The sequence below is a fragment of the Oncorhynchus mykiss genome, chromosome 10, assembly GCF_013265735.2.
Source record: "Oncorhynchus mykiss isolate Arlee chromosome 10, USDA_OmykA_1.1, whole genome shotgun sequence".
Classification (NCBI taxonomy): domain Eukaryota; kingdom Metazoa; phylum Chordata; class Actinopteri; order Salmoniformes; family Salmonidae; genus Oncorhynchus; species Oncorhynchus mykiss.
This window is the reverse complement of record NC_048574.1, coordinates 22,999,099-23,024,984: the sequence shown is the minus strand read 5'-3', so window position 1 is coordinate 23,024,984 and position 25,886 is coordinate 22,999,099. Positions and strand designations below refer to the sequence as shown.

The following is a 25,886-nucleotide window of genomic DNA, read 5'->3' as shown; positions in this document are numbered from 1 at the left end:
AACAGATTTTGACCATTTAATTGTGTCTTGTCAATGAGAATAATTGATTGAAATAAAATACACAGTGTGTCCCTCATTTGTCAATGCAGATCAGGCTCTCCAGAAAACATAACCCATGTCTAGTGGTTCATTCCATGACCTTGAACTTGAGCAAAACTCCCCTATGTGCACATGCTCATAATGATGAAATGACCACAACAATTCTGGAGTTTAGGGGCAGATGATGGGGTGGTCTGCACAACAGTTGATAGAACAGGGCAGCTGAAAAGTTCATTTACATCTATGACTACACCATTGGTGTTCCACAGGGTTCTGTTCTGGGCCCCACTGGATTTGCCCAGTACTCCACAACAACTACTCCCTAGCGATTGTTCTCTATGAACTCTGGCCTGATAGACGCTGACCTTTGACCTCAAGGTTGTACACCTGCTCTAAAACACAGCAAAACAGGTGTGGGGGCCAGTTAGTGTTGCAGCCACTGACAGTCTGTCTGGGTTACAACTCCAATACCCTATTACCTGTCAGACCTTTGCTAGGTACATATCCAAACTTACTAACATATACCTTTTTTACTCGCAGTTGCTCTATCATAATATTGTAAATATGTCTGGTGTTTTTTTTTTTATATATCCCATTATCCACCCTGTTGACCATTCATTCAAATCAACAGATGGCGCAAATGTTCTAACAAGTATTTATTTCTCACATCATGTTTGATCGAAACTTAATCCCTCTATCCTCTAACTCAATCAGGAGTACAGACATCCTGCTTTGAGGAACCATTAGTGGTCTTATATCCCAACAACACCACAGAACAACAATACCCAACATTTGACGCATCCCTGAAGGACTGTGTCAGACAAGCTAGCAACGCTCATTGTCATGCTCAGTGGGCCAACCCTCATGCCCCCAGCCCAGAATGTAGCCATTATTCAGTTGAAAGTCATGATAGACCTTGTGTGCTTTCTCATGATAGACCCATTCACCCTAAGTTCAACCCAGCTGACTCCCTCAGAGTGATAGGCAGGGGCCATTGTCTCCTGAGCAGCCGAAGCCACGACACGCTAACTGCTATCCGCTAACTCTGCCTTGGGTTCCCTCCAGGGAGAGACTTTCCCTCTGTCTCCCAAGCCAAGACTGTTCCCTCGGGCACCACACATCCCTGGCTGAGCTGAAGGTATCATAAATACTCCCCCCCCCCCCCCCCCCCCCCCTCCGTTTCCATTCCTCCCCATAGGCCACTGGGGCCATTGTAAATCAGGGACAAACCCGAGCCGAGGGGGAAAAGAAAGGCAAAGCGACATTAAAGTGGGAACCAGGCCCCAGAAGCAAGACCTGATGTAATGATTAAAATGACAGGGGCAAGGACATGGGGAGTGTGGGAGACAAAGGCAGGAAAGGACAAGGATTAAGAGGGAGAGAGAGAGGGATACATACATGTGAACGCACACACACAGACCTAACAGTCTCAGCTGGGGGTAGGTTTAGCTACGACAGCACTAGCACAAAAATATGGGGAGAAAGGCTAATGAACAGGTGATCTTTTTGATTTCCCCCTGTTGCAGAGGAAACACAAAGTTATTTGCAGGGACTTTCTGACTATGTGCCATTTCATAGCAACCCCTTACTGTACCTACCCCCACCCACCAACATCCTTGTATTCACAGGAATAAAGGCCCCTCACTCTCCTGCAGTACAATGGCAGAAAATATGTATACGAGAGGTGAGATGTGAGGTGAAACAGTGATGAGGAATGCTTTACTATTATTCTGTGTGTGTGTGTGTGTGTGTGTGTGTGTGTGTGTGTGTGACTTATTGGACTCACCCTGTCCCTCGCTAAGGGATTGTCATACCCTCCACGCACAATTAGCAGTTACACACAAAACTACTGCGTGTGTGTGTGTAAAAACACCAGCCTACAACATAATTGGCCCAACCATACCCAGGCGTCCCCTGGTACGCTGTTATCCTAAAACCATGTTGGACTGGTACAGTATATATACAGTGCCTTTGGAAAGTATTCAGAACTCTTGACTTTTTCCACATTTTGTTACATTACAGCCTTATTCTAAAACGGATTTAATTAAAATCCTCAGCAATCTGCATAGAAAAGAAAACATTTGCAAAGCGGAAACAGGTTTTTAGAAATTATTGCAAATGTATTAAAAATTCAAAACAGAAATATCTTATTTACATAAGTATTCAGACCATTCGCTATGAGACTCAAAATTAAGCTCAGGTGCATCCTGTTTCCATTGACCATCTTTGAGATGTTTCACACACCTGTCACACACCTGTCATATAAGGTCCCACAGTTGAAAGTGCATGTCGGAGCAAAAACAAAGCCATGAGGTCGAAGGATTTGTCCGTAGAACTCCGAGACAGGATTGTGTCGAGGCACAGATCTGTGGAAGGGTACCAAAACAGTTCTGCAGCAGTAAAGATCCCCAAGAACACAGTGACGTTTGGAACCACAAGACTCTTGCTAGACCTGGCCGCCCGGCCAGAAGGACAACCATCTCTACAGCACTCCACCAATCAGCCCTTTATCATAGAGTGGCCAGAGTTTGCCAAAAGGCACATAGACTCTCTGGTCTAATGAAACAAAGATTGAACACACACACCTAAAGACTGACGTCTGGAGGAAACCTGGCACCATCCCTGCAGTGAAGCATGGTGGTGGCAGCATCATGCTGTGGGATGTTTTTCAGCAGCAGGAACTGGGAGGCTAGTCAGGATCAAGGGAAAGATGAACAGAGCCAAGCATAGAGAGATCCTTGATGAAAACCTGCACCAGAGTGCTCAGGACCTCAGACTGTGGAGAAGTATCACCTTCCAACAGGAAAATGACCCTAAGCATACAGCCAAGACAATGCAGTAGTGGCTTCGGGACAAGTCTCTGAATGTCCTTGAGTTGCCCAGCCAGAGCCTGAACTTGAACCCGATCGTACATCTCTGGAGAGACCTGAAAATAGCTGTGCAGCAATGCTCCCCATCCAACCTTACAGAGCTTGAGAGGATCTGCAGAGATGAATGGAAGAAACTCCCCAAATACAGGTGTGCCACGTTTCTAGCGTCATACCCAAGAAATCTCGATCCTGTAATCTCTGCCAAAGGTGTTCAACAAAGAACTGAGTAAAGGGTCTGAATACTTATGTAAATGTGATATTTAAGTTTGTTTTAAATATAAATTAGCAAAAATTCTAAAAAACCTGTTATTGCTTTATGACTATAGGGTATTGTGTGTAGGTTGATGAGAGGAAAAATAACAATTTAATACATTTTAGAATAAGGCAGTAACGTAACAAAATGTGAAAAAAGTCAAGAGGTCTGAATACTTTCCGAAGGCACTGTATATAGCCTAACCTCTCCTCTCACGTTATTAATCCATTCTGCCATGGCAGTTTGACATAGTAGTAGCTTACTTTGCTCTCGTGCTCTCTCTGTGACATTGTTTACCGTCTCTATGATGGTCTCACACACCACTAAACAAGCTTTTGCTACGTTTTGTCCTCCACCCCGGAACAATTCTTACTCGCTCACCCATCATCTCACTCATCATCTCACATTTTCCCCCTGAGCGGTTGAAGGGGAATGTTGACAGCCTCAAAAAGAGGTAAGGAGGAGAAATTGTAGTGTTGCTTTCAGAAGACTTGCCACATTCCTACACCTGACATTCAAGTAGAGGGAATGCACTGAGATACCTTTGAAGAATATAGTAGCATAGTTGGCTAGAAATTATATTCAATTCAATACATAAACCTTGAATGAAAGGGATTTCCCTGTTTGTGCCGAACCCACCCTTTTCATTGTCCTGTTAAAGATTTGACAATCTCAACATTCATGAATAGCCTGATAGAACCAGCCTGATCACTGTGTTCACCATAGCCTCCATAAGGGTAATTTACAAAAGCAATGTATTGCTAAAGCAACGGTTTCAAACTATGGTTTGAAATTGCCAGTATTAAAGCCAATGCCAAAAAAAAGACACTTTAAAGGGACCATCTGAGATTGGACAAAGCAAGGCACCCCTCCACTTGTTTTGGTAAACAGCTGAGGGATGGTGCTGTAGAAATGTACCCGCTTTTAGATGCATAGATACTGTATGTAGAGTTATGGATGCAAGAACTTTCCATCCATGAGACCAAAATTATAGTTTCAAACATGATTTAAAGTTATTGGTTCACAATGACATTATTTACAAACCATGGAGTAAAACCAGCTTATATTTTGGGTTCTGACAGGGTACAACAGTTGAAGGCATTTCACAATGTGAATTCTTCCAGAATCAATGGCTATACTGTACAGCCTATAATTAATCATTAACCTTGCTATCTTTTTGGAAGTGTTTAAATGACACAAGTTTAGAGGGAATTGGAAATAAATTAACAGCTATTCCAGTTGATAAAAGCGCTCATTAACTCTTCGAGTTGCCTATTGAGTCTGAACAAACTTTTTTTTTGTATTGAAAGGAAAAAAACAGGGTAAGTTTTAATTTAATGCTGAATCACAAAGGCCAGGGCTATGTGCCTGATTCATTTAAAAAACACTTTTATACAAGCAGTATCTAAGAATCATGCAGAGAACAGCTTTGCAGTGGTTTACTACTGAGAGTGAAACAGTTTGGTTTCTATATACTGTTATATACTGTTTTCAATAACCTTTCAAATTCTCCTGGCAAACTCGATGAATGAATTCACGAAATCACTCATTATTCGTTCACACAAATTCCCAAGCATAACTTGTTTTTGTTTATGATACAGATTTTCATAAGAAATATCAATGGACAATTTGCATTATTGAGCGTGGCTGAAGTAATAACCGGAATAACCAACATTAGCTCTCTTTCTGCGGTGCGTTAAGAAATGAAAGGGGCTAAATTCAATGTGGGAGAATGCAGCCTCGGTTGCTCGCTTCCAACAATCAGAGCCCAAAACTTTCAATTGCCAGATCCACGTGCAGATAATTACTCGCCAAGTGATTGTGATGAACACCGGTGTGTGGGGATGAGTCATGGCTATATGGAATTTCCACTCCGATTTCAGCCTCTTACTGGCTGCCTACGTCCCAAATTGCACTCTGTTCCCTATTTAGTGCACTACTTTTGATCAGGGCTATTAGCGTTCTGGTCAAAAGTAGTGCACTACAGTATGTAGGGAATAGGGTGCCATTTGCAGCCTCTGTTTGCATATTTCATACTGCTTGACCTGGACCTGAAAATGGTCAAAGTTATCAAGTTTACTCAAAGTTATCCATGGGAAGCATTGTTGTATAAATTATTGAAAATACTAGTATTCGGTGCAGACATTAGATAAATAGGTGTTGTATGTTATTCTTTGGTGATACTCATATATACATAACATTATTGAACATTGACATTAGTGCTACATGTACACATTACATATGTGTTGTGGTGACAGAGTGGGTTAGATATAGAATAATACTCCATATCACTGCTATTAAAAAAAGGCTACGTTGAGCACCAGCATATAGCTATAGCCTATAGGGCTATAGCCTACAGCCCTGTTAAAGGTCTTGAAAGGGCCAACCATCTTGAATGGCTGTGCCCGAATCGCACCCGACATCCCATAATCAGAAGTCTAGGAAACCAGAAATCAGGGCCTCAGTGTAGCAGTCAGACAAAACACAGGCAGCTTTGTGGGAGCAGCTTTCCCCCATCACTGTTAGGATAGTGTGGGGCTATAATTGCTGTCATCTCGCCTTTCGGAGCCCAGGCACAGACTGTGGGAATTGGAAGAGTCATTTAATCACCAGGGAAACAAAATGATGGGAGCTCCAATTTGGCCAACAGAAGTTGAGGGAGGGAAAGAGGGGATGTGGAGCGCGTCATCAGAGCCTAGGACCTGCACACAGTCTGGGGCCAAATTACTGAGCATGCAGGCGCTTGCTTTGGTCCTCCTACCCTCTGCGACTGTGGAACCAGGCAAGGCGTCCATCTTGAGATAGTTTGACATTCAGGCTTGACCATCACTAACGTCAACCACAATATAATCAACAACACATGTACTTCATGTAACCTCAAATACTTTCTCAGGGATATGCACATCTTGAATGGTCTGCTCAGTCATGTACAATCACAAATGAACCAATGCTGTGTTTGCATGCCAAAATGAATCCTTCATTATATAATTAGCGGTTGAAACCAGTTTAATTTCTGCCCTTTTAATGGTTAAATCCCATTGGATCCCATTGAAAGACAAAGAGTTAATGTCGCCTTTGGCTCTCAGGTCGTCTGCCATATCATCATTTGGGTGTCAAACAGAAGGCTGGGGTCTCAGCACCTTTTCTATACACCAATTTCCTTCCTATTCACAGAGAGCACGGGAGAACAGAGGGATGTTCTCGCTTCACAGCCCAACAATTAACGTTGGGGCCTCACAAAAAAGGCTCAAAAAGAGAGCGAGAGAAGGAGAGAGAGAGAAAGAGAGAGAGAGACAGAGAGACCAAATCAAGAGAAACAGGAAATTGGACGTCCCCAGAACAGCATCCCTTGCTTTCTCTTATTCTCTACCTCTCCTTTTCTCTCCCTCCCTTAGGGTGGTTGGGTAGCAGCCAATCTAATTGAAAGGCAGATCAATGAAGAGATATATTGTCATTTTCCAGCGCCACCCTCTTAATCAATTAATCTATAATAGAATCCGAGGAGCCCCTTAAAGGGCCAGCGGCTCCATTAACAGGTGCTGACAGATATGGGCTTGATTATTAGAGATGGAATAGTGAGAAACAGAGAGTAACAGATTTGGGATTCATTTCAAGAAATGTCCATAAATTACATGGAAATATGTGACTTACAAAACAATACTCTTTGTGAGTTATTTTCATCTTTTACAATGTCCGGTCAATCAGATAATGCACTGAAGAAAAATGACTGGGATTGGTTAATGGCAACATACAGTAGAGGCTTGATGTACTTACTATATGTTGCTGACGTTATCTTAATGCACTTGCAATTTTGTGTTTCCAAGCCATTTAGAGTAGTGCGGTGGCTAAAAGAACCACATAATAGACTTCCCATTATGATCTGGAATGCCAATAGTTTAAAGCTACTTTAAAATAAGAGTCATAAAGCGACAACTCACTCACACAATAAAATGTGTGTTTGTGAGGAAGAATGGATAAATCAAGGCAACAGCTGGGCGAGTGTCGACTTCCGACCAGGGATCTGTACCTTAAAGGCACTGTGTTCTCTCTGAGGAACCACAGTTCAAATATAACTACACCCCAAAGATATTGGGTGGGTAAATGAAACTTTGTAAATGTGCTTTGTAAATAAGGGAATACTTAAAAATGTGTATAAATGCTTTGGAAAGCTATTATCAAAATCTTCACAGAGAGATGCTAACTTTACCGCAGAAATGTTGAATAGATGTGCAGTTACCACCTAAAATACAGGTTATTAAGTGTATGTGTGCGTTTGTCCTAAACCACACCAATGTAGGCTCAATTAAAACTTGTATTGTAGTATTTATGCAGTAGCAGTAGCATTTGGACATGCCTTTTCCCAGAAGTAACATAAAATCCATGAACAGTTTTTTGGTGCTATAAAAACAGCTGGAAGAATCCCCTCACATGCAAAAGCTTCCAGTTTTCAATATATGACAGCATGAAGCGATGGTGTAAACAAAACATTTGTTTTATACATGTTACCCTTGCAGAGTCATGTAGTAAACACATAAATAAAATGGCAGGTCATTTGGAAAATGAAACACTGAAGAGTGGCTCATGACATTTGCATATAATATACTTAACTCAATGGCCTTAACATAATTTCCAGCAAACGTTTAGAGCAGTTTGTGAAATGCAGTCAAGTACTATTCAGAGGCAGCGTTTTTCATCAGTCTCCATGGCAATCACAGTTTGATTTCTCTGCAATATGTGTGGACACTTGAGTTGTTGGATAGCAGTGAAAAAATAATGAAATGGCAAGGCTTGACAGAGGCGGATATGCAGTATATACAACAATGAGGCCCATTGTGTCAACGGGTGTATAAGAGGCGAAGTCAGGTGCAGGAGAGTAGCGTGAGGTAAACAGGTGCACTTTTATTTTAGTTCCAAAACGAGAGCATTACATAAATCAAATGCGCTCAAAACATGGAACATGACAAAAGTAAAGCGCGTAATAAGACACCACAATAACATGAAACAATTACACACAAAAAATTATGGGAAACAGAGGGTTAAATACAAGTAGATTGATTGGGGAAATGAAAACTAGGTGTGTATAGAAACAAGAAAAGACAAATGGATATATGAAAAACGGAGCGGCGATGGCTAGAAAGTCGGTGACGTCGATCACCGAACCCTGGCCGAACAAGGAGAGGAGCGACTTCGGCAGAAGTCGTGACACTTTGTGAAAGGGTGAACATTTGCAGGCTAAAAAGACACAGCTCAAATGAAGATGAAATAGATTGTGCAACAGAACTTCAATAATTTGAATAATTCTGTATTATTGCTGTGTCATGCAAAACAACTATTTTCCACATTCCACATAACATGTTATCTTGCTTTGGCGTGCCACAACCAAGGGGCTATATGCTCGAAAGACTTGCTTGGCCAAAGTCCAATTGGAGCTGTCAGCTTTAATGGTGAGTGGTTGATCTGGGGCAATAAATCATGATACACTGGCACATGTTGAAACCCAGTCCACAGTCATTGGATTAATTAGCCATATTAGACATATTGTCACTTCTGAGCCGGGCCATGTGATGGTCATGTGTGTTGTGTGATGTCCTGGGGGTTGTATGGATGGTTCATGTATACGGTTCCAAGTTGTTGTTGACGCTGTCTGTCTTTCCAGCAATCATTATGCATGGATAACTGTGTTGCGCAAAGTAATTAAGGTTAGTTAAGCTATTTGCATTCTGATCACAGTTCACAATATTCTGAGAAGATCTTTTCCAGTTTACACTTTCAAGGCTAGAATGAACTTTCAACCAGATCTCAGGGCAATTTGTAGGATTAGGTATGTATGACATATATGTTAGGTTAGGATACATTATGAATGGAATAGTGGTTGGACAATATCATACGAATTGGATGACGTAACGTATCATACATCTTGGAGGATGTATAGTATTATTCGTCTTTCTCTGTTGCGTCTTTCTCTGTTAACAACAAGAGAGAATTACTGGGAGAATTGGTGGTTAGGAGAACTAACGACAAAGGTTAGGAGAATTTCCATAAAAGGTTAGGAGAATTTCCGTAAAAGGTTAGGAGAATTTCCGTAAAAAGGATGCTAATGGCGAAAATAAATTAGGGGAGAGAGAGAGAACCCCCAAAGGCGTCTCGTCAAATATTCCAAAAAGGTCATGCTCATCCGTTTTAGCATTTGTAATCCACAATGATAATTTACTTCAAACAGCAAGGCGTGACAAATGAAGCAGAGGCACCGCAATAGAAAGATCACCCGCTAAAAACTGAAGTACCTCTAGGGCCGAGACACAGCATCCAACCATGTTGACAAGCTGTCAGCCATAATACGACATCTAATGCCGGATAATTCATCTAAATTCATTGACTGCACCATTTCGCTGACAGCTTGGCCAAATGTTTGATGGGGGCCCCAAACTAGCGGCATCCGTCACAGATGAGCTGAAATGTATTTAGGGACTGCATCATCATGTTTTATTCAATTACGCACTGGAGCTCAATGAATCAGTTTTTGCAATTAAGTTAAACATGCACATGCATGAAACATGAGGGCGATATCAAGGGTATTCAAAGTTAGGGTTGCTTTCCTTGGTTTTGTTGTGCTTTAGGAGAAGGATGCATTTCAAGCTAAATGTTGTTAGATTGTGTAGATTGTGTTTGAATGCATGGATTTGTAAGTTAGGAATTTACAACAGAAACACTTTTTTTTAGAAATCTACAAAGGTGGCCTACACCAGAATAGCAAGGAATCCCAATAACATCGCAGTCCCTATGCACAGGCAGATCAGTAAATGCCATCTCCAGAAGCATTTCTATGAATGCCAAGCACTGCGTTTACTTGGGTATTTTGCAATAAGTCATATTTATTTGGCCAAGCGGCACTCTATCAAATCACTCCGTATTATTGCCCACTGCGGCATTTGATGGGTCCTACTATGTCCTGCTCTGTTGAGTCTTATACTCTGCAGTTTCCCCCTGTTCAAGCACATGTAATATTGCCTTTCGCATTCCATCAAGTTAAGACACAGCCCTCGTTCAGATAGGTACAGTGACATTTTCTCAGCACGGTGGGGTTTGTTAAGATTCTAGAATGGTCTATTTTATTCCCTGCTCTGTGTAAATAACATCATATCAGCCTAATGCCTACTCAATGTGATTGTGAAGCCTGGTGTGTGTCTTTTCATATAAGGCATATGATACGTTTACATTTTAATTCATTCCATGATCACGTGATTGATGCCAGTATCTCAAGGTAAATGTTATGGCAGGCTTAATGAAATGCACACGTTGAATAATGTATGCATTTTCATGGGAATATTTTGAATCAACATACCCCATATAGATAGAAAACTATGATTATAGGCCTTGCATTCTGAAAGCATCTCATTTGAACCCTCTAACTGGCAATACAAAATCTCTCCACAACCTTATTAATTAACACAAATTGTTTGACTGATATATGACATTCCTAAAATTTCAAGTGAAAATATTATCCTGACACTAACTGACCTATTTTTGTGAAATTAGTTGAGTACGTTCTACTGATCTGTAAACCATATTTTAAAGGTGCAATATGCAGAAATTACTCTGCCATTTCTTGGTTGCTAAAATTTTAATAGTTCACCTAATTTCAGTTTATGTGACAAAACAAGCAGTCATTGTGTAGAGAATCATTGCACCATCTAAACCGCTGTATTTCTAGCTGTTTGAAGCTGGTATACAAAACTGAAAGTAAAAGAAAGTGAAATGTAGAACGGGAAGCATAGAAATAGTTCACATAGAACAGATATACAGCTTCTTAGACTTGCTTTCAAGTCTGGTTGGGTCATGGAAAAGTTTTAAGGTTTTTATTTCCCATACCTGATTGATTTGTATACACTGAATTTTCTTATACAACTATTTGGTCTATTTATTGAAACATGTATTTGTTATATAAATGTAGATTGAAGTAAAGGCATTGGCGTAATTATACCTACAGTCTCGAAATGCGCAACATGGTGTGTGCAATTTATGTGTAATTTTGGTCAGTTCTAAAAAAAGTTATACAAAAAATATTTATTCACGGTCTCTTTAAGTGTTCACCGTTTCGACTACTATACACAGGAGCTAGGGGGTGGGCTTTAGCCAGGAGAGCGTTTTTGCAGATAACAGGACTTCTGTTCATTCAAGAGTGAGGAGGAAATGGGAGACACAGAGAAAGGATGAAAGTCTCTATCAAGAATTAAGCTGCACATACTCTATCAGAAGAATAGCTTTTTGATGAGGAAGTTGACTCTCAATACAGAGGGACGGAGTTACGAAAAATTCCCATCAACAATACGGTGACAGTGACAGAGAAAACTAAGAAAATAGCACATATTCTAAGGCCGACCATATCCAGACGCGTAATTTTGCCATCCTTCCGCGCCTGTTGCAGGACATTATCAGAGGAATACATGATATAAGTAGAAGCCGAAAAGAACGAATTCTTCAGAATGTCTTATGTAGGCTTTTTTAATCAGTTGTAATGCTGCGAGTGGTTAGGTGGTGGAAATTGTCCGAACATGTGGGGCTGACTTTCCAAAGTTGTCGGATGCCACTTCTGTAGACTTGACCGACCATACCCACATTTGGATAATTGAGATTTTTGGGGGGATACCTTTGAAGACAACTTTATCATACACCAGAGGGTAATGGAGTTTCGCCTCACGTTGGATACCCTATTGGTTTTTATTGTGCTTATTGGTTTGGTTTTTGGTAAGTTCAATGCATGATACAATTCTACTATTTCTTATATTTTATGCTCAATGTGTTTGACTATAAATTTGTTATCCGTTGTGATGCATTTGTTTTTGGTGACACTCTCGGCCCATTAACCAATTAAATTAAATGTGAGGTTTATTTTTGCGCGCAAGCCTTCTGTGACAGACGCGCATTCACTTACAATCCTCTCGGTATAGGCCGAGTAAAAAAATATTATGGAGTGATCTTGAATAAGAAGATAATATGACAAATTGGTGTATTTTGCTCAAAACATTGACAATTGAGAAAGTTGATTACGACATTATAAACAATGCCCTTTGATGCGCATCCGTTTCTCAGCTAAACGCAGACTACTGGCTGTACCTAAAATGAGGAAAATATATCAGTGTACCTTTTAAAATGAGGAAAAGATATCCGTGAGGGGAGAAATGCTTAGGTCTTTGAGGCCACCTTGACAAAGCTTGAGCAATCACAGAAATAACTATTCAGTGATGCCACTGGGTTCGACACCACTTAAATTATGCAAACGAGTTTAAGAGAGGAAAAATGGATGGCATGGGGACCTTGGCAACATGTTGACCTCTGTTGTGACTGTGTCTTCAATATCTATATTCTTGAATAACTAATGAGAGGAGATGGGGCCCGAATTCGAACAGCTGAATGTTGCAGTTGTAAGTAATAGAGATAGTAACAGTGTGTCCCAATCACAGTATCATTTCTTATTTGAAGTTTCACTGAGTTTTGTAACAGAAGGTGGATTGTTCTCAAGGGAACTCAGCCTGTTGATTAATACAACTAAGTTACCATAACTCGCTATCCCCACTGCATGTCCTATGGCCACAGGGAGGATTCCCGGTCGTATGGTGCCAATTTAACAGGAATTACTGGGATTTTGTCATTTTCCGACAGCATTGTGTCTGGGACCCTGCCCTATACTGCTGAGCTGGCTTTTACGAGGCTGTAAACATAGGCTATGAACCCAGACCGTGACAACATCTGCGAAAGCACTCCTTCAATGACTCTAGATGCTCCAATGCGGCCACAAGGCTACATTGAATGCACAATCGTTCACAGCTTTGTCAAATCTTCCTAATTCAATGTTCCCATAACCTCAAATCGAATCAATGTCATTTCCCACCAGATTTTCCTCTCTAAGTCCAAATATTATTTTTATCCTATGTGTCCATGTTAAGATGCAAGCTGTTTTCCACTGTGCATATCACCTTTCAACAAAAAGTCTCCACCAACCATTCCCGCTATGCGGTGAAGGTCCATCCTGCTATCGCCCATTACTTTTTCACACCTGATAAGAGCCTTAAATGGGGGCCAGGGTTGAGTTTCAAGGTCTGGCTTCAGTTTGTCAGTAAGGTGACGTTCAATCAACCCAGTTGCTAGTTTGTCAACCCTGTTTTCAGTCTCCTGAATGACCGAATGGGAGAGGGCCATGTGTTTGCTCAGCTCCTTTTAAAGTCACTGGAAAGTGGCCTCAGAACAGCTGTCAGTTTTCTCATGACTGTCCCCAAACAGGCCTTTAATGAGGCCAAAAAGCCAGGATGAAACCTTTAACGTAATTACAGTACACACATCCCAGAACAGGCCTGGGTGGAAAATGGCTTATGTTATTGGTCTAGAGTGCGTGCAGCTACAATAGAAACCACTAGCTAAGCTATGCATCTCTCTGTCATCACCATTACTCAGTGAGTCATTTCCTAAACGGTGACGTGAATAATGGAGACGTTTGATGGGTAACAGGGATCCCTCACTAGGCTACCATAGACCAGGCTTTTCCTGTTTGTCTGTTGTAAACACTGTCTAAGACGTCTGACTGCCACCAGCCCATAAAACATACAGTAGACAGAGAGCTGCATCCCCAAGTGAGGACACCAGACACCTTAATCATCTGGGTTCTGATCTAAAATCGTCACTTTGATAAGATCTAAAAAGATGTACAGACAGCGAGACACACCAGAGAGACAGACAGACAAACAGGCAGAGAGAAGACAGAGGGAGAACGTTAGGTAAGACACAGTCAGAACCCTCTCTATCAGAGGTGTCATGCCCATAGGGCAGGGCACGTGCCCCTCAGATTATTCATATTATATTTTTGCTTTTGTTGTTTCTCTGTAATAGTACTAGCCACCTAGCAATTTTATGAAGTTGGCTTTAGCTAGCCCAGATAGGTTCTCAATCTCCCAACCTCATAACTAGCTGGCATCTTAGCTGGCATGCTGCTGGCAAGGTTGGTAGACTTTAGAAAAGCAAGACATGACTAAACGTACTGAATAAAACTCACATTCCTTTCAATCTTTTACCCAAGTCAGGAGTAAACAGACAGCTCAAGATGTATGCTTAGATATCTCAACTTGCCTACCTGGTTAAATAAAGGTAAAATAAAAAAAATAAAAAAAATATGCAGACAAATACTTTTTTTTCTTTTTTTCTTACATAGAAATAAGTATAATGATTAAGGCTGTAGATTGCAGGAAAAAGAAAAGCTGTTTCAGGTGTTTGAAAAATGCAACATTCTCCAACTAGAACCGCCCCCCAGCCATCCTCACATATTTTGTGCCCCTTGCTCTCTGTTGCCTCTCAGATAACACACACACACACACACACACACACACACACACACACACACACACACACACACAGGGTAGTGCGAGAAGGTAGTGCGTACGGCCCAGGTCATCACTGGGGCCAAGCTTCCTTCCATCCAGGACATCTATGCCAGGCAGTGTCAGAGGAAGGCCCCAAAAATGGTCTCCAGCCACCCTAGTCAGACTGTTCTCTCTGATCCCGCACGGCAAGTGGTACCGGAGCTTCAAGTCCAAAAGGCTCCTTTACAGCTTATACCCCCAAGCCATTAGACTGCTGAACAGTTCATCAAATGGCTACCTGGATTATTTGCAATGACCCTGCTTTTTTTTACGCTGCTGCTACTCGTTGTTAATTATCTATTCATAGTCACTTTATCCCTACCTACATGTACTGTACATATTATCTAAATGACCTTGACTAATTTGTACCCCAACACATTGCCTTGGTACCGGGACCCCTGCATATAACCTCCTTATTGTTATTTTATTGTGTTACTTTCTTTTTTTACTTTAGTTTATTTAGTAAATATTTTCTTAACTTTTATTTTTCTGAGAACTGCGTTGTTGGTTAAGGGCTTGCAAGTAAGCATTTCACAGTAAGGTCTACTTACACCTTTTGTATTTTGCGCATGTGACATACAATGTGATTTGATTTGACACACTAGCAGTCCCCCTCATCGCTCCTATCTTCGTCTGTTATCATGCAGATCAAACAAACTGTCGATATCTTGGGAAGCGTTGGCATGAGCTGTAGAGTTGATCCATCACCCATGGCGTGACTCAGCTAACCAAGCATAAAGACAGGTTCAAAATCTAAATCACTCACTATTAAAGACGATCATGATATTCCTCATGTGTCTGCTATTTGTCATCAGCCAAAGTCCGTTATCATAAGCGCACACTAAAATACCCATCAAGAGGGACAAAGTAATTTGAAGGTCGGACACATTCTTATTCCGAGGGCTAAAAAGAGGCACCCTAACCTGTTTGCCACTGCCAGATAGGGCTGGAGGTATCCAGTTCATCCGGTCATCAAAAGAAACAAACCAAACCACAGGGGACATTTTTTTAACAGTGACTGCTGACAACATCTCTCTCCAGACTTTGAAGAGTTCCAGCACGGCTGTCCGAAGTGAAAAGGGGCCACAGGGCCCTCAACAATACCAGCGTGGCATAAATCTGACGGGCCCCTGGGCCGTGGCCCCAAGTCGCAGACGGCTTAATGGCCGGGGGCATTAGTTCCAGTAGTCCAGTGGTTGTATAGACATTGATAAAACGTTGCGTGGACGCTGACCCCTAGCGCTGGTCACGCACTAAAATGGACAGAGAAAGAGAGGAAAAAAAGAGAGCAGAAGTGACAATGTATGACTGTTACGGCTTTGTGTTTCTCTGTATTTTTTTTCAGTTTTACCATAAAGGATATTCTATGCATTGTATTTCTATGTCCTGTTGCTGTCGGCATAGGAATATAATTAATAGAATGTATTTTTATCTTGTCACTGTCAACACAAGCTGTCAACAACATTTTCTGCATATTCCGTTAAACTTCTGCTACTTGAGGACTATGTAGTTAGTTATATGCAGAACAGCGTGATGTAGGCTGAGGAAGAAGACATTTCAAACTCTGGAAGTCTCACCCCTCCACGTTTTGTCTGCGGAGGCTCTCAAAGTGTTTTCAATTTCATAGATACCGGTTGAAATGATTGAACTGCAAATTAATAGTTTTCTTTGCATGAAATGGCAAAGTAAATAGGATGTTTTCCCTGCTATTGCTGTGTTAATCCAACATTAAAGCAATATCTGCGATCCTTCTGTTATGTGTTTGTGAATACACATTCATCTATTTCTGGAAAACCAGGGAATTTTACTGGAATTTTGAAACACATAACCAATGCAATTTTTCCCCATATTTCTTAGGAACCTGTTTTCAGTTCCTACCGCTTCCACTGGATGTCACCAGTCTTTGGAATTTGGTTGAGGTTATTCCTTTGTGCAATGAATAAGTAGGCCAACTAGGAACTGGGTACACTTTTGTGAGTTGCGCAAGATGTGAAAAGTGGCGCTGGTTTGTTTTCTGTATTGTACACAGAAAGACCCGTCTACAATTTGATTGATTATTAACGTTTAAAAATACCTAAAGTTGTATTACAAAAGTAGTTTGAACAAACTTTTTTTTAACTTACAGTATATTTGTATATTGGTTTTCGTGTCATGGTTTTCATATTATTATTCCAAGATGGCGTAGCTGTCAGACGTCTTTGTCCTTCGTCTTGTCCTCGTCCCATGTACAGTGGGGCAAAAAAGTATTTAGTCAGCCACCAATTGTGCAAGTTCTCCCTATTAAAAAGATGAGAGAGGCCTATAATTGTCATCATAGGTACTCTTAAACTATGACAGACAAAATGAGAAGGAAAAAAATCCAGAAAATCACATTGTAGAATTTTTAATGAATTTATTTTCAAATTATGGTGGAAAATAAGTATTTGGTCAATAACAAAAGTTTATCTCAATACCCTTTGTTGGCAATGACAGAGGTCAAACGTTTTCTGTAAGTCTTCACAAGGTTTTCACACACTGTTGCTGGTATTTTGGCCCATTCCTTCATGCAGATCTCCTCTAGAGCATTGATGTTTTGGGGCTGTTGCTGGGCAACACGGACTTTCAACTCCCTCCAAAGATTTTCTATGGGGTTGAGATCTGGAGACTGGATAGAACACTCCAGGACCTTGAAATGCTTCTTACGAAGCCACTCCTTCGTTGCCCGGGCGGTGTGTTTGGGATCATTGTCATGCATCTTCAATGCCCTTGCTGATGGTTTTCACTCAAAATCTCACAATACATGGCCCCATTCATTCTTTCCTTTACACGGATCAGTCGTCCTGGTCCCTTTGCAGAAAAACAGCCCCAAAGCATGATGTTTCCACCCCCATGCTTCACAGTAGGTATGGTGTTCTTTGGATGCAACTCAGCATTCTTTGTCCTCCAAACACGACGAGTTGAGTTTTTACCAAAAAGTCATATTTTGGTTTCATCTAACCATATGACATTCTCCCAATCATCCAAATGCTCTCTAGCAAACTTCAGACGGGCCTGGACATGTACTGGCTTAAGCAGGGGGACACGTCTGGCACTGCAGGATTTGAGTCCCTGGCGGCGTAGTGTGTTACTGATGGTAGGCTTTGTTACTTTGGTCCCAGCTCTCTGCAGGTCATTCACTAGGTCCCTCCATGTGGTTCTGGGATTTTTGCTCACCGTTCTTGTGATCATTTTGACCTCTTGTGATCGTTTTGACCCCACGGGGTGAGATCTTGCGTGGAGCCCCAGATCGAGGGAGATTATCAGTGGTCTTATCAGTGGTCTATGTCTTCCATTTCCTAATAATTGCTCCCACAGTTGATTTCTTCAAACCAAGCTGCTTACCTATTGCAGATTCAGTCTTCCCAGCCTGGTGCAGGTCTACAATTTTGTTTCTGGTGTCCTTTGACAGCTCTTTGGTCTTGGCCATAGTGGAGTTTGGAGTGTGACTGTTTGAGGTTGTGGACAGATGTCTTTTATACTGATAACAAGTTCAAACAGGTGCCATTAATACAGGTAATGAGTGAAGGACAGAGGAGCCTCTTAAAGAAGAAGTTACAGGTCTGTGAGAGCCAGAAATCTTGTTTGTAGGTGACCATTATTTTCCACCATAATTTGCAAATAAATTCATTAAAATTCTTACAATGTGATTTTCTGTTTTTTTTTCTAATTTTGTCTGTCATAGTTGAAGTGTACCTATGATGAAAATTACAGGCCTCTCTCATCTTTTTAAGTGGGAGAACTTGCACAATTGGTGGCTGACTATATACTTTTTTGCCCCACTGTATACATCTTTTTATATATTTTTCTAAACCTCAACTTCAAAATATTCTCCTGCAACCTGCCTCACCCAATGTGGTGTGGATCTGTTTTTTTGTAAAGTATTTTTATTTACTCCGGGCCCGGAATCCCCCAACAGAAGCTTGCCATCTCACTAGCTACTAGCTAGTAGTCAGCAGTCAGCTAATCCACTGCTAGCGGTCATCAGCTAACTTTAAGCTCGGAAGGCTCTTGCCAGTACGACGCGAGTCAAACCAGAGCATACTGGACCTATTTTCTCTCCATTTCCCCGGATTCCTACGGCAAGCTCTGAAACTTTTCACCTGGATCATCGCAGCTAGCTAGCTGCAACCCGAGTGACTATTCCTGGCTAAAGTCTCTGTCCCAAAGCAAGCACCAATTTGCCTGGAGCTAGCCCATTCTAGGCCCATCTCCCCACTAGCTGAAGAGGCCCATCAGCCATTAATGGGTTGCAATACCCGAACCCCTTCTACTGAAGGTACGGGGCATGGAACCCCGCAGATCCTTCTGCTCGAGGGGGTACTCAACTGGCTCCTATGTCGCGATGTCCCCTGAATGCCCGATGCCTGCCTGCCGCGGTCTGCTAGCTGTCTAAAGCATATCAGACTGTTAGCTAACAGGCCCATCGGCCAATTTCTCGGGCCATTATACCTATTTTGCCAATTGGCCTGGGCCCCTTTTACTAAATGAAGCTCTGCATATCCATCACAACAGGTCTACCGACGTAATCTGCCCAAGGTTTTTTTTCCAACAGGCCCCTCCGTTGTGACGTCCCCTGAATTCCCATCGTTAGCCTGCTAGCCACGGCCCGCTAGCTGTCTAGAGCATATTGGACTGTTAGCTGAATAGATCCATAGGCCAATTTCTTGTGCTACTATACCTATTTTGTCAATTGGACTTGGACCCCTCTGCTACTCGGAACCCTACTAATCCATCACGACGGGTCTATCGACGTCACCACACGAGGAGGCTAAAACAGACTTTCCTCCGACACGACGTCTCTCTAAGGCCCTTCTGCTAGCGGTCTGAATCGCCGTGTCTCCAACCAGCCCAACCACTCACTGGACCCCTATGATCACTCGGCTATGCATGCCTCTCCCTAATATCAATATGCCTTGTCCATTACTGTCCTGGTTAGTGATTGTTGTCTTATTTCACTGTACAGCCTCTAGCCCTGCTCAATATGCCTTAACCAACCATTTAGTTCTACTTCTCACGTATGCAGTGATATCACCTGGTTTAAACGTCTCTAGAGACAATATCTTTCTCATCATTACTCAATGCCTAGGTTTACATCCAATGTACACACATCCTACCATACCTTTGTCTGTACATTATGCCTTGAATCTATTCTATCGTGTCCAGAAATCTGCTCCTTTTACTCTCTGTTTCGAACGTACTAGACGACCAGTTCTAATAGCCTTTAGCCGTACCCTTATCGTACTTCTCCTCTGTTCCTCTGGTGATGTAGAGGTTAATCCAGGACCTGCAGTGCCTAGCTCCACTCCTATTCCCCAGATGCTCTCATTTGTTGACTTCTGTAACCGTAAAAGCCTTGGTTTCATGCATGTTAACATTAGAAACCTTCTCCTTAAGTTTGTTTTATTCACTGCTTTAGCATACTCTGCCAACCCAGATGTCTTAGCATTGTCTGAATCCTGGCTTAGTAAGACCACCAAAAACCCAGAAATTTCCATCCCTAACTATAACATTTTCTGCCAAGATAGAACTGCCGAAGGGGGCGGTGTTGCAATCTACTGCAGAGATAGCCTGCAGAGTTATGTGTTACTACCTAAACAATTCGAGCTTCTACTTTAAAAAATTTCCAGAAACAAGGGCATTTCCAGAAACAAGTCTCTCACCGTTGTTGCTTGCTAAAGACCACCCTCTGCCCCCAGCTGTGCCCTGGACACCATATGTGAATTGATTGCCCCCCATCTATCTTCAGAGCTCGTGCTGCTAGGTGACCTAAACTGGCACATGCTTAACACCCCGGCCATCCTATAATCAAATCAAATCAAATTTATTTATATAGCCCTTCGTACATCAGCTGATATCTCAAAGTGCTGTACAGAAACCCAGCCTAAAACCCCAAACAGCAAGCAATGCAGGTGTAGAAGCAGGGTGGCTAGGAAAAACTCCCTAGAAAGGCCAAAACCTAGGAAGAAACCTAGAGAGGAACCAGGCTATGCGGGGTGGCCAGTCCTCTTCTGGCTGTGCCGGGTGGAGATTATAACAAAACATGGCCAAGATGTTCAAATGTTCATAAATGACCAGCATGGTCCAATAATAATAAGGCAGAACAGTTGAAACTGGAGCAGCAGCACGGCCAGGTGGACTGGGGACAGCAAGGAGTCATCATGTCAGGTAGTCCTGAGGCATGGTCCTAGGGCTCAGGTCCTCCGAGAGAGAGAAAGAAAGAGAGAATTAGAGAGAGCACACTTAAATTCACACAGGACACCGAATAGCACAGGAGAAGTACTGCAGATATAACAAACTGACCCTAGCCCCCGACACATAAACTACTGCAGCATAAATACTGGAGGCTGAGACAGGAGGGGTCAGGAGACACTGTGGCCCCATCCGAGGACACCCCTGGACAGGGCCAAACAGGAAGGATATAACCCCACCCACTTTGCCAAAGCACAGCCCCCACACCACTAGAGGGATATCTTCAACCACCAATTTACCATCCTGAGATGAGACATCCTTCTAATCTCACACAAATTATCAATGAACCTACCAGGTACAACCCCAAATACGTAAACACGGGCACCCTCATAGATATCATCCTAACCAACTCGCCCTCCAAATACACCTCTGCTATTTTCAACCAAGATCTCAACGATCACTGCCTCATTGTGGCAGGGTAGCATAGTGGTGAGAGCGTTGGACTAATAGCTGGAAGGTTGCAAGTTCAAATCCCTGAGCTGACGAGGTACAAATCTGTTGTTCTGCCCCTGAACAGGCAGTTAACCCACTGTTCCTAGGCCATCATTGAAAATAAGAATTTGTTCTTAACTGACTTGCCTAGTTAAATAAATAAAAAATAAAATTGCCTGCATCTGTAATGGATCTGCGGTCAAATGAACACCCCTCATCACTCTCTAAAACACTTCCGCAAGCAGGCCTTGCTAATCGACCTGGCCGGGGTATCCTGGAATGATATTGACCTCATCCCGCCAGTAGAGGATGCCTGGTTATTCTTTAAAAGTGCCTTCCTCACCATATTAAATAAACATGCTCCATTCAAAAGATGTAGCACCAGGAACAGATATAACCCTTGGTTCACTCCAGACCTGTCTGCCCTTGACCAGCACAAAAACCTCCTGTAGTGTACTGCACTAGCATCGTATAGCCCCCGTGATATGCAACTTTTCAGGGAAGTTAGGAACCAATATACACAGGCAGTTAGGAAAGCTAAGGCTAGCATTTTCAAACAGAAATTTGCATTCTGCAGGACATACTCAAAAAAGTTCCGAGACACTGTAAAGTCCATGGAGAATAAGGTTTTCAGCTGCCCACTGCACTGAGGCTAGGAAACACTGTCACCACTGATAAATCCACTATAATTGAGAATTTCAATAAGCATTTTTCTACGGCCGGCCATGCTTTCCACCTGGCTACCCCTACCCCGGTCAACTGCCCGGCACCCCCCACAGCAACTCGCCAAGGCCTCCACCATTTCTCCTTCACCCAAATCCAGATAGCTGATGTTCTGAAAGAGCTGCAAAATCTGGACCCCTACAAATCAGCCGGGCTAGACAATCTGGACCCTCTCTTTCTAAAATGATCTGCCAAAATTGTTGCCACCTCTATTACTAGCCTGTTCAACCTCTCTTTTGTGTCGTCTGAGATTCCCAAACATTGGAAAGCTGCCGCGATCATCCCCCTCTTCAAAGGGGGAGACACTCTACCCAAACTGCTACAGACCTATATCTATTTTACCCTGCCTTTCTAAGGTCTTCGAAAGCCAAGTTAACAAACAGATTAACGTCCATTTCGAATCCCACTGTACGTTATCCGCTATGCAATCTGGTTTCAGAGCTGGTCATGGGTGCACCTCAGCCACGCTAAAGGTCCTAAACGATATCATAACCGCCATCGATAAGAGACATTACCGTGCAGCTGTCTTCATCGACCTGGCCAAGGCTTTCGACTCTGTCAATCACCACATTCTTTTCGGTAGACTAAACAGCCTTGGTTTCTCAAATGACTGTCTCGCCTGGTTCACCAACTACTTCTCTGATAGAGTTCAGTGTGGCAAATTGGAGGGCCTGTTGTCCGGACCTCTGTCAGTCTCTATGGGGATGCCACAGGGTTCAATTCTCGGGCCGACTCTTTTCTGTATACATCAATGATGTCGCTCTTGCTGCTGGTTATTCTCTAATCCACCTCTACACAGACGACACCATTCTGAATACTTTTGGCCCTTCTTTGGATACTGTGTTAACTTCTTGCTCCTACTTGAGACGCAGACGTCTCAAGTAGGCACCTGGAAATGCAAATGCGCTAAATGCTAAATGTACTCGTTAAAACTCAAACATTCATTAAAATATACATGCAGGGTATTGAATTAAAGCTACACTCGTTGTGAATCTAGCCAACAAGTCAGATTTTTAAAATGCTTTTCGGCGAAAGCATGAGAAGCTATTATCTGATAGCATGCAACACCCCAAAATGCCTGAAGGCGACGTAAACAAAATAATTAGCGTAGCCGGCGCTACACAAAAACGCAGAAATAAAATATAAAACATTCATTACCTTTGATGATATTCTTTGTTGGCACTCCTATATGTCCCATAAACATCACAAATTGGTCTTTTTCACGATTAAATCCGTCCATGAATGCCCAAAATATCCATTTGTATAGCCTGTCTGCATCACGAAAAAAGCTCTCTTCCAACACGCAACGTCATGTTTAAAAATTATATAAATTGCCTATATTCTTTGACAAAACACTTCAACCTACTTTTATAACCCAACTTTAGGTATTTGTAAACGTTAATAAGCGATCAAATTGATCACTGGGCGATCTGTATTCAATAGCAGCTACAAAAGAAAAGTGTCCATTTTTCAATCTTCCAAAATCGATTGAGGTAGGCTGGATGGAATCACGGATCTATTGGTAATGTCTCAACGGATTTTTGTAAATGAAAATGACGTTTTTGGCTGTAGGAATTGCATCCGTCTCCATATTAAATTTGGTTTCCTTTAAATAATCCATGAAAGGGGCGCATGGATACTTTTTTCAGATTTCAGTGACCAGTTTTTCTTGCGCTTTTCGATGAAACACACGCTCTGTTATAGTCACAGCCGTGATTTAACCAGTTTTAGAAACTTCAGAGTGTTTTCTATCCACACATACTAATCATATGCATATACTATATTCCTGGCATGAGTAGCAGGATGCTGAAATGTTGCGCGATTTTTAACAGAATGTTCGAAAAAGGAGGGGGTAGGATAAAGAGGTTTTTAACTAACCTCCAGACGAGCTTCAATGCCATACAATTCTCCTTACGTGGCCTCCAACTGCTCTTAAATTCAAGTAAAACTAAATGCATGCTCTTCAACTGGTCCCTGTCCGCACCTGTCTGCCTGTCCAGCATCACTACTCTGGACGGTTCTGACTTACAATATGTGGACAACTACAAATACCTAGGTGTCTGGTTAGACTGTAAACTCTCCTTCCAGACTCACATTAAGCATTTCAAATCCAAAATTAAATCTAGAATCGGCTTCCTATTTCGCAACAAAGCATCCTTCACTCATGCTGCCAAACATACCCTTGTAAAACTGACCATCCTACCGATCCTCGACTTCGGCGATATCATTTACAAAATAGCTTCCAACACTCTATTCAACAAATTGGATGCAGTCTATCACAATGCCATCCGTTTTGTCACCAAAACCCCATATAATACCCACTACTATGACCTGTACTCTCTCGTTGGCTGGCCCTCGCTTCATACTCATCGCCAAACCCACTGACTCCAGGTCATCTACAAGTCTCTGCTAGGTAAAGCCCCGCCTTATCTCAGCTCACTGGTCACCGTAGCAACGCCCACCCGTAGCATGCGCTCCAGCAGGTATCTCACTCGTCACCCCCAAAGCCGATTCCTCCTTTGGCCGCCTTTCCTTCCAATTCTCTGCTGCCAATGACTGGAACGAACTGCAAAAATCACTGAAGCTGGAGATTCATATCTCCCTCACTAGCTTTAAGCACCAGCTGTCAGAGCAGCTCACAGATCAATGCACCTGTACATATCCCACCTGCAAATAGCCCATCCAACTACCTCATCCCCATACTGTATTTAGTTGTTTATTTTGCTCCTTTGCACCCCAATATCTCTACTTGCACATTCATCTTCTGCCCATCAATCACTACAGTGTCTAATTGATATATTGTAATTACTTTGCCAACATGGCCTATTTATTCCCTTACCTCTCTTATCTTACCTCATTTGCACACACTGTATATAGATTTTCATCAACTGTATTATTGACTGTATGTTTTGTTTATTCCATGTGCAACTCTGTGTTGTTGTATGTGTCGAACTGCTTTGCTTTATTCTTGGCCAGGTCGCAGTTGTAAATGAGAACTTGTTCTCAACTAGCCTACCTGTTTAAATAAAGGTGAAAAATAAATAAATTAATAAATATAAGCCCTTTTGGGTTTCAACCTCACCTGCACACTGTTTTTTTTATCATTTTTTTTATCTGTTCTGTTTTGTCTTACATTTGTTTTCTTTGGTGCAAATAAATACAACCTAATCATGGTCTTCTTATATGGTGCTGTATTTGGATAGTTCCCCGCTAAGTAAACTAGTTGCCAACTTAGACCCCTCTGAATGGCACTTCAAACAGCATTGGCCCACTGCCATGTGTACACTCCCATCAGGAGATCTCAGTCTAATGACTCTGAGCACAGACACACTTCCTCACCTCCACTGTTGACTTTGTCATTTAACTAAACTCATACTTTCTATCTCCTGTCACTCTATTACTACTACTACTACTACTACTACTATTAGGGAATAGACTCCTAGCTAGTCTTACTTGCCAACAACAGTATGTTGTACTGGTAGTAGCTTTATCTTAGTTCCATTTCCATTAACAGCATAGTATTCAGTGGACAGTTATAATTGCTCAGCATTCTGGTGAAGGTCAGATGAAAATGTTACAAATAAATAATACATATATGGCATATGGTAAAGTGGATTGGAGATGGAGTGAAACTTCTGTTTCTCTCTTCCCCCTTAGCCATCCTCTGAAGTCTAATAACAGAGATTTGGTTTTCATTAGATGAGACAATTTACTTGCGAAAAAGTGTCTATTCATTGAAGGACTTGTCTCCCTGTCACGCAGCTTTGAATCAGCTCAGGTAGTGGTTCCACAAAAGTGCAGCTAAATTTTCAAATTGACTGTCAACAACCAAAATGATATGCGTAGTAAAAGTGTGCGCCCTCCCGAAGTCTAATTGTCACCCGTAGCAGCTGG

At 42.1% G+C, this 25,886-nt stretch overlaps 1 protein-coding gene across 4 annotated transcripts in view; it reads left to right on the top strand.

Annotated features, from left to right (window-relative positions):
* LOC110533520 (roundabout homolog 3) overlaps positions 1-25,886 on the top strand; it is a 242,088-nt gene that overhangs the window by 90,359 nt on the left and 125,843 nt on the right. Inside the window, exon 1 of one of the 4 annotated variants that reach the window (XM_036989924.1) lies at positions 11,335-11,907. The exons of the other annotated variants lie outside the window; for them this stretch is intronic. Within the exon in view, the coding sequence (XP_036845819.1) occupies positions 11,844-11,907 (64 nt within the window). The 5' untranslated portion in view covers positions 11,335-11,843. Of the gene's footprint in view, positions 1-11,334; positions 11,908-25,886 lie in introns of those variants that run through there. 4 annotated transcript variants of the gene reach the window in all.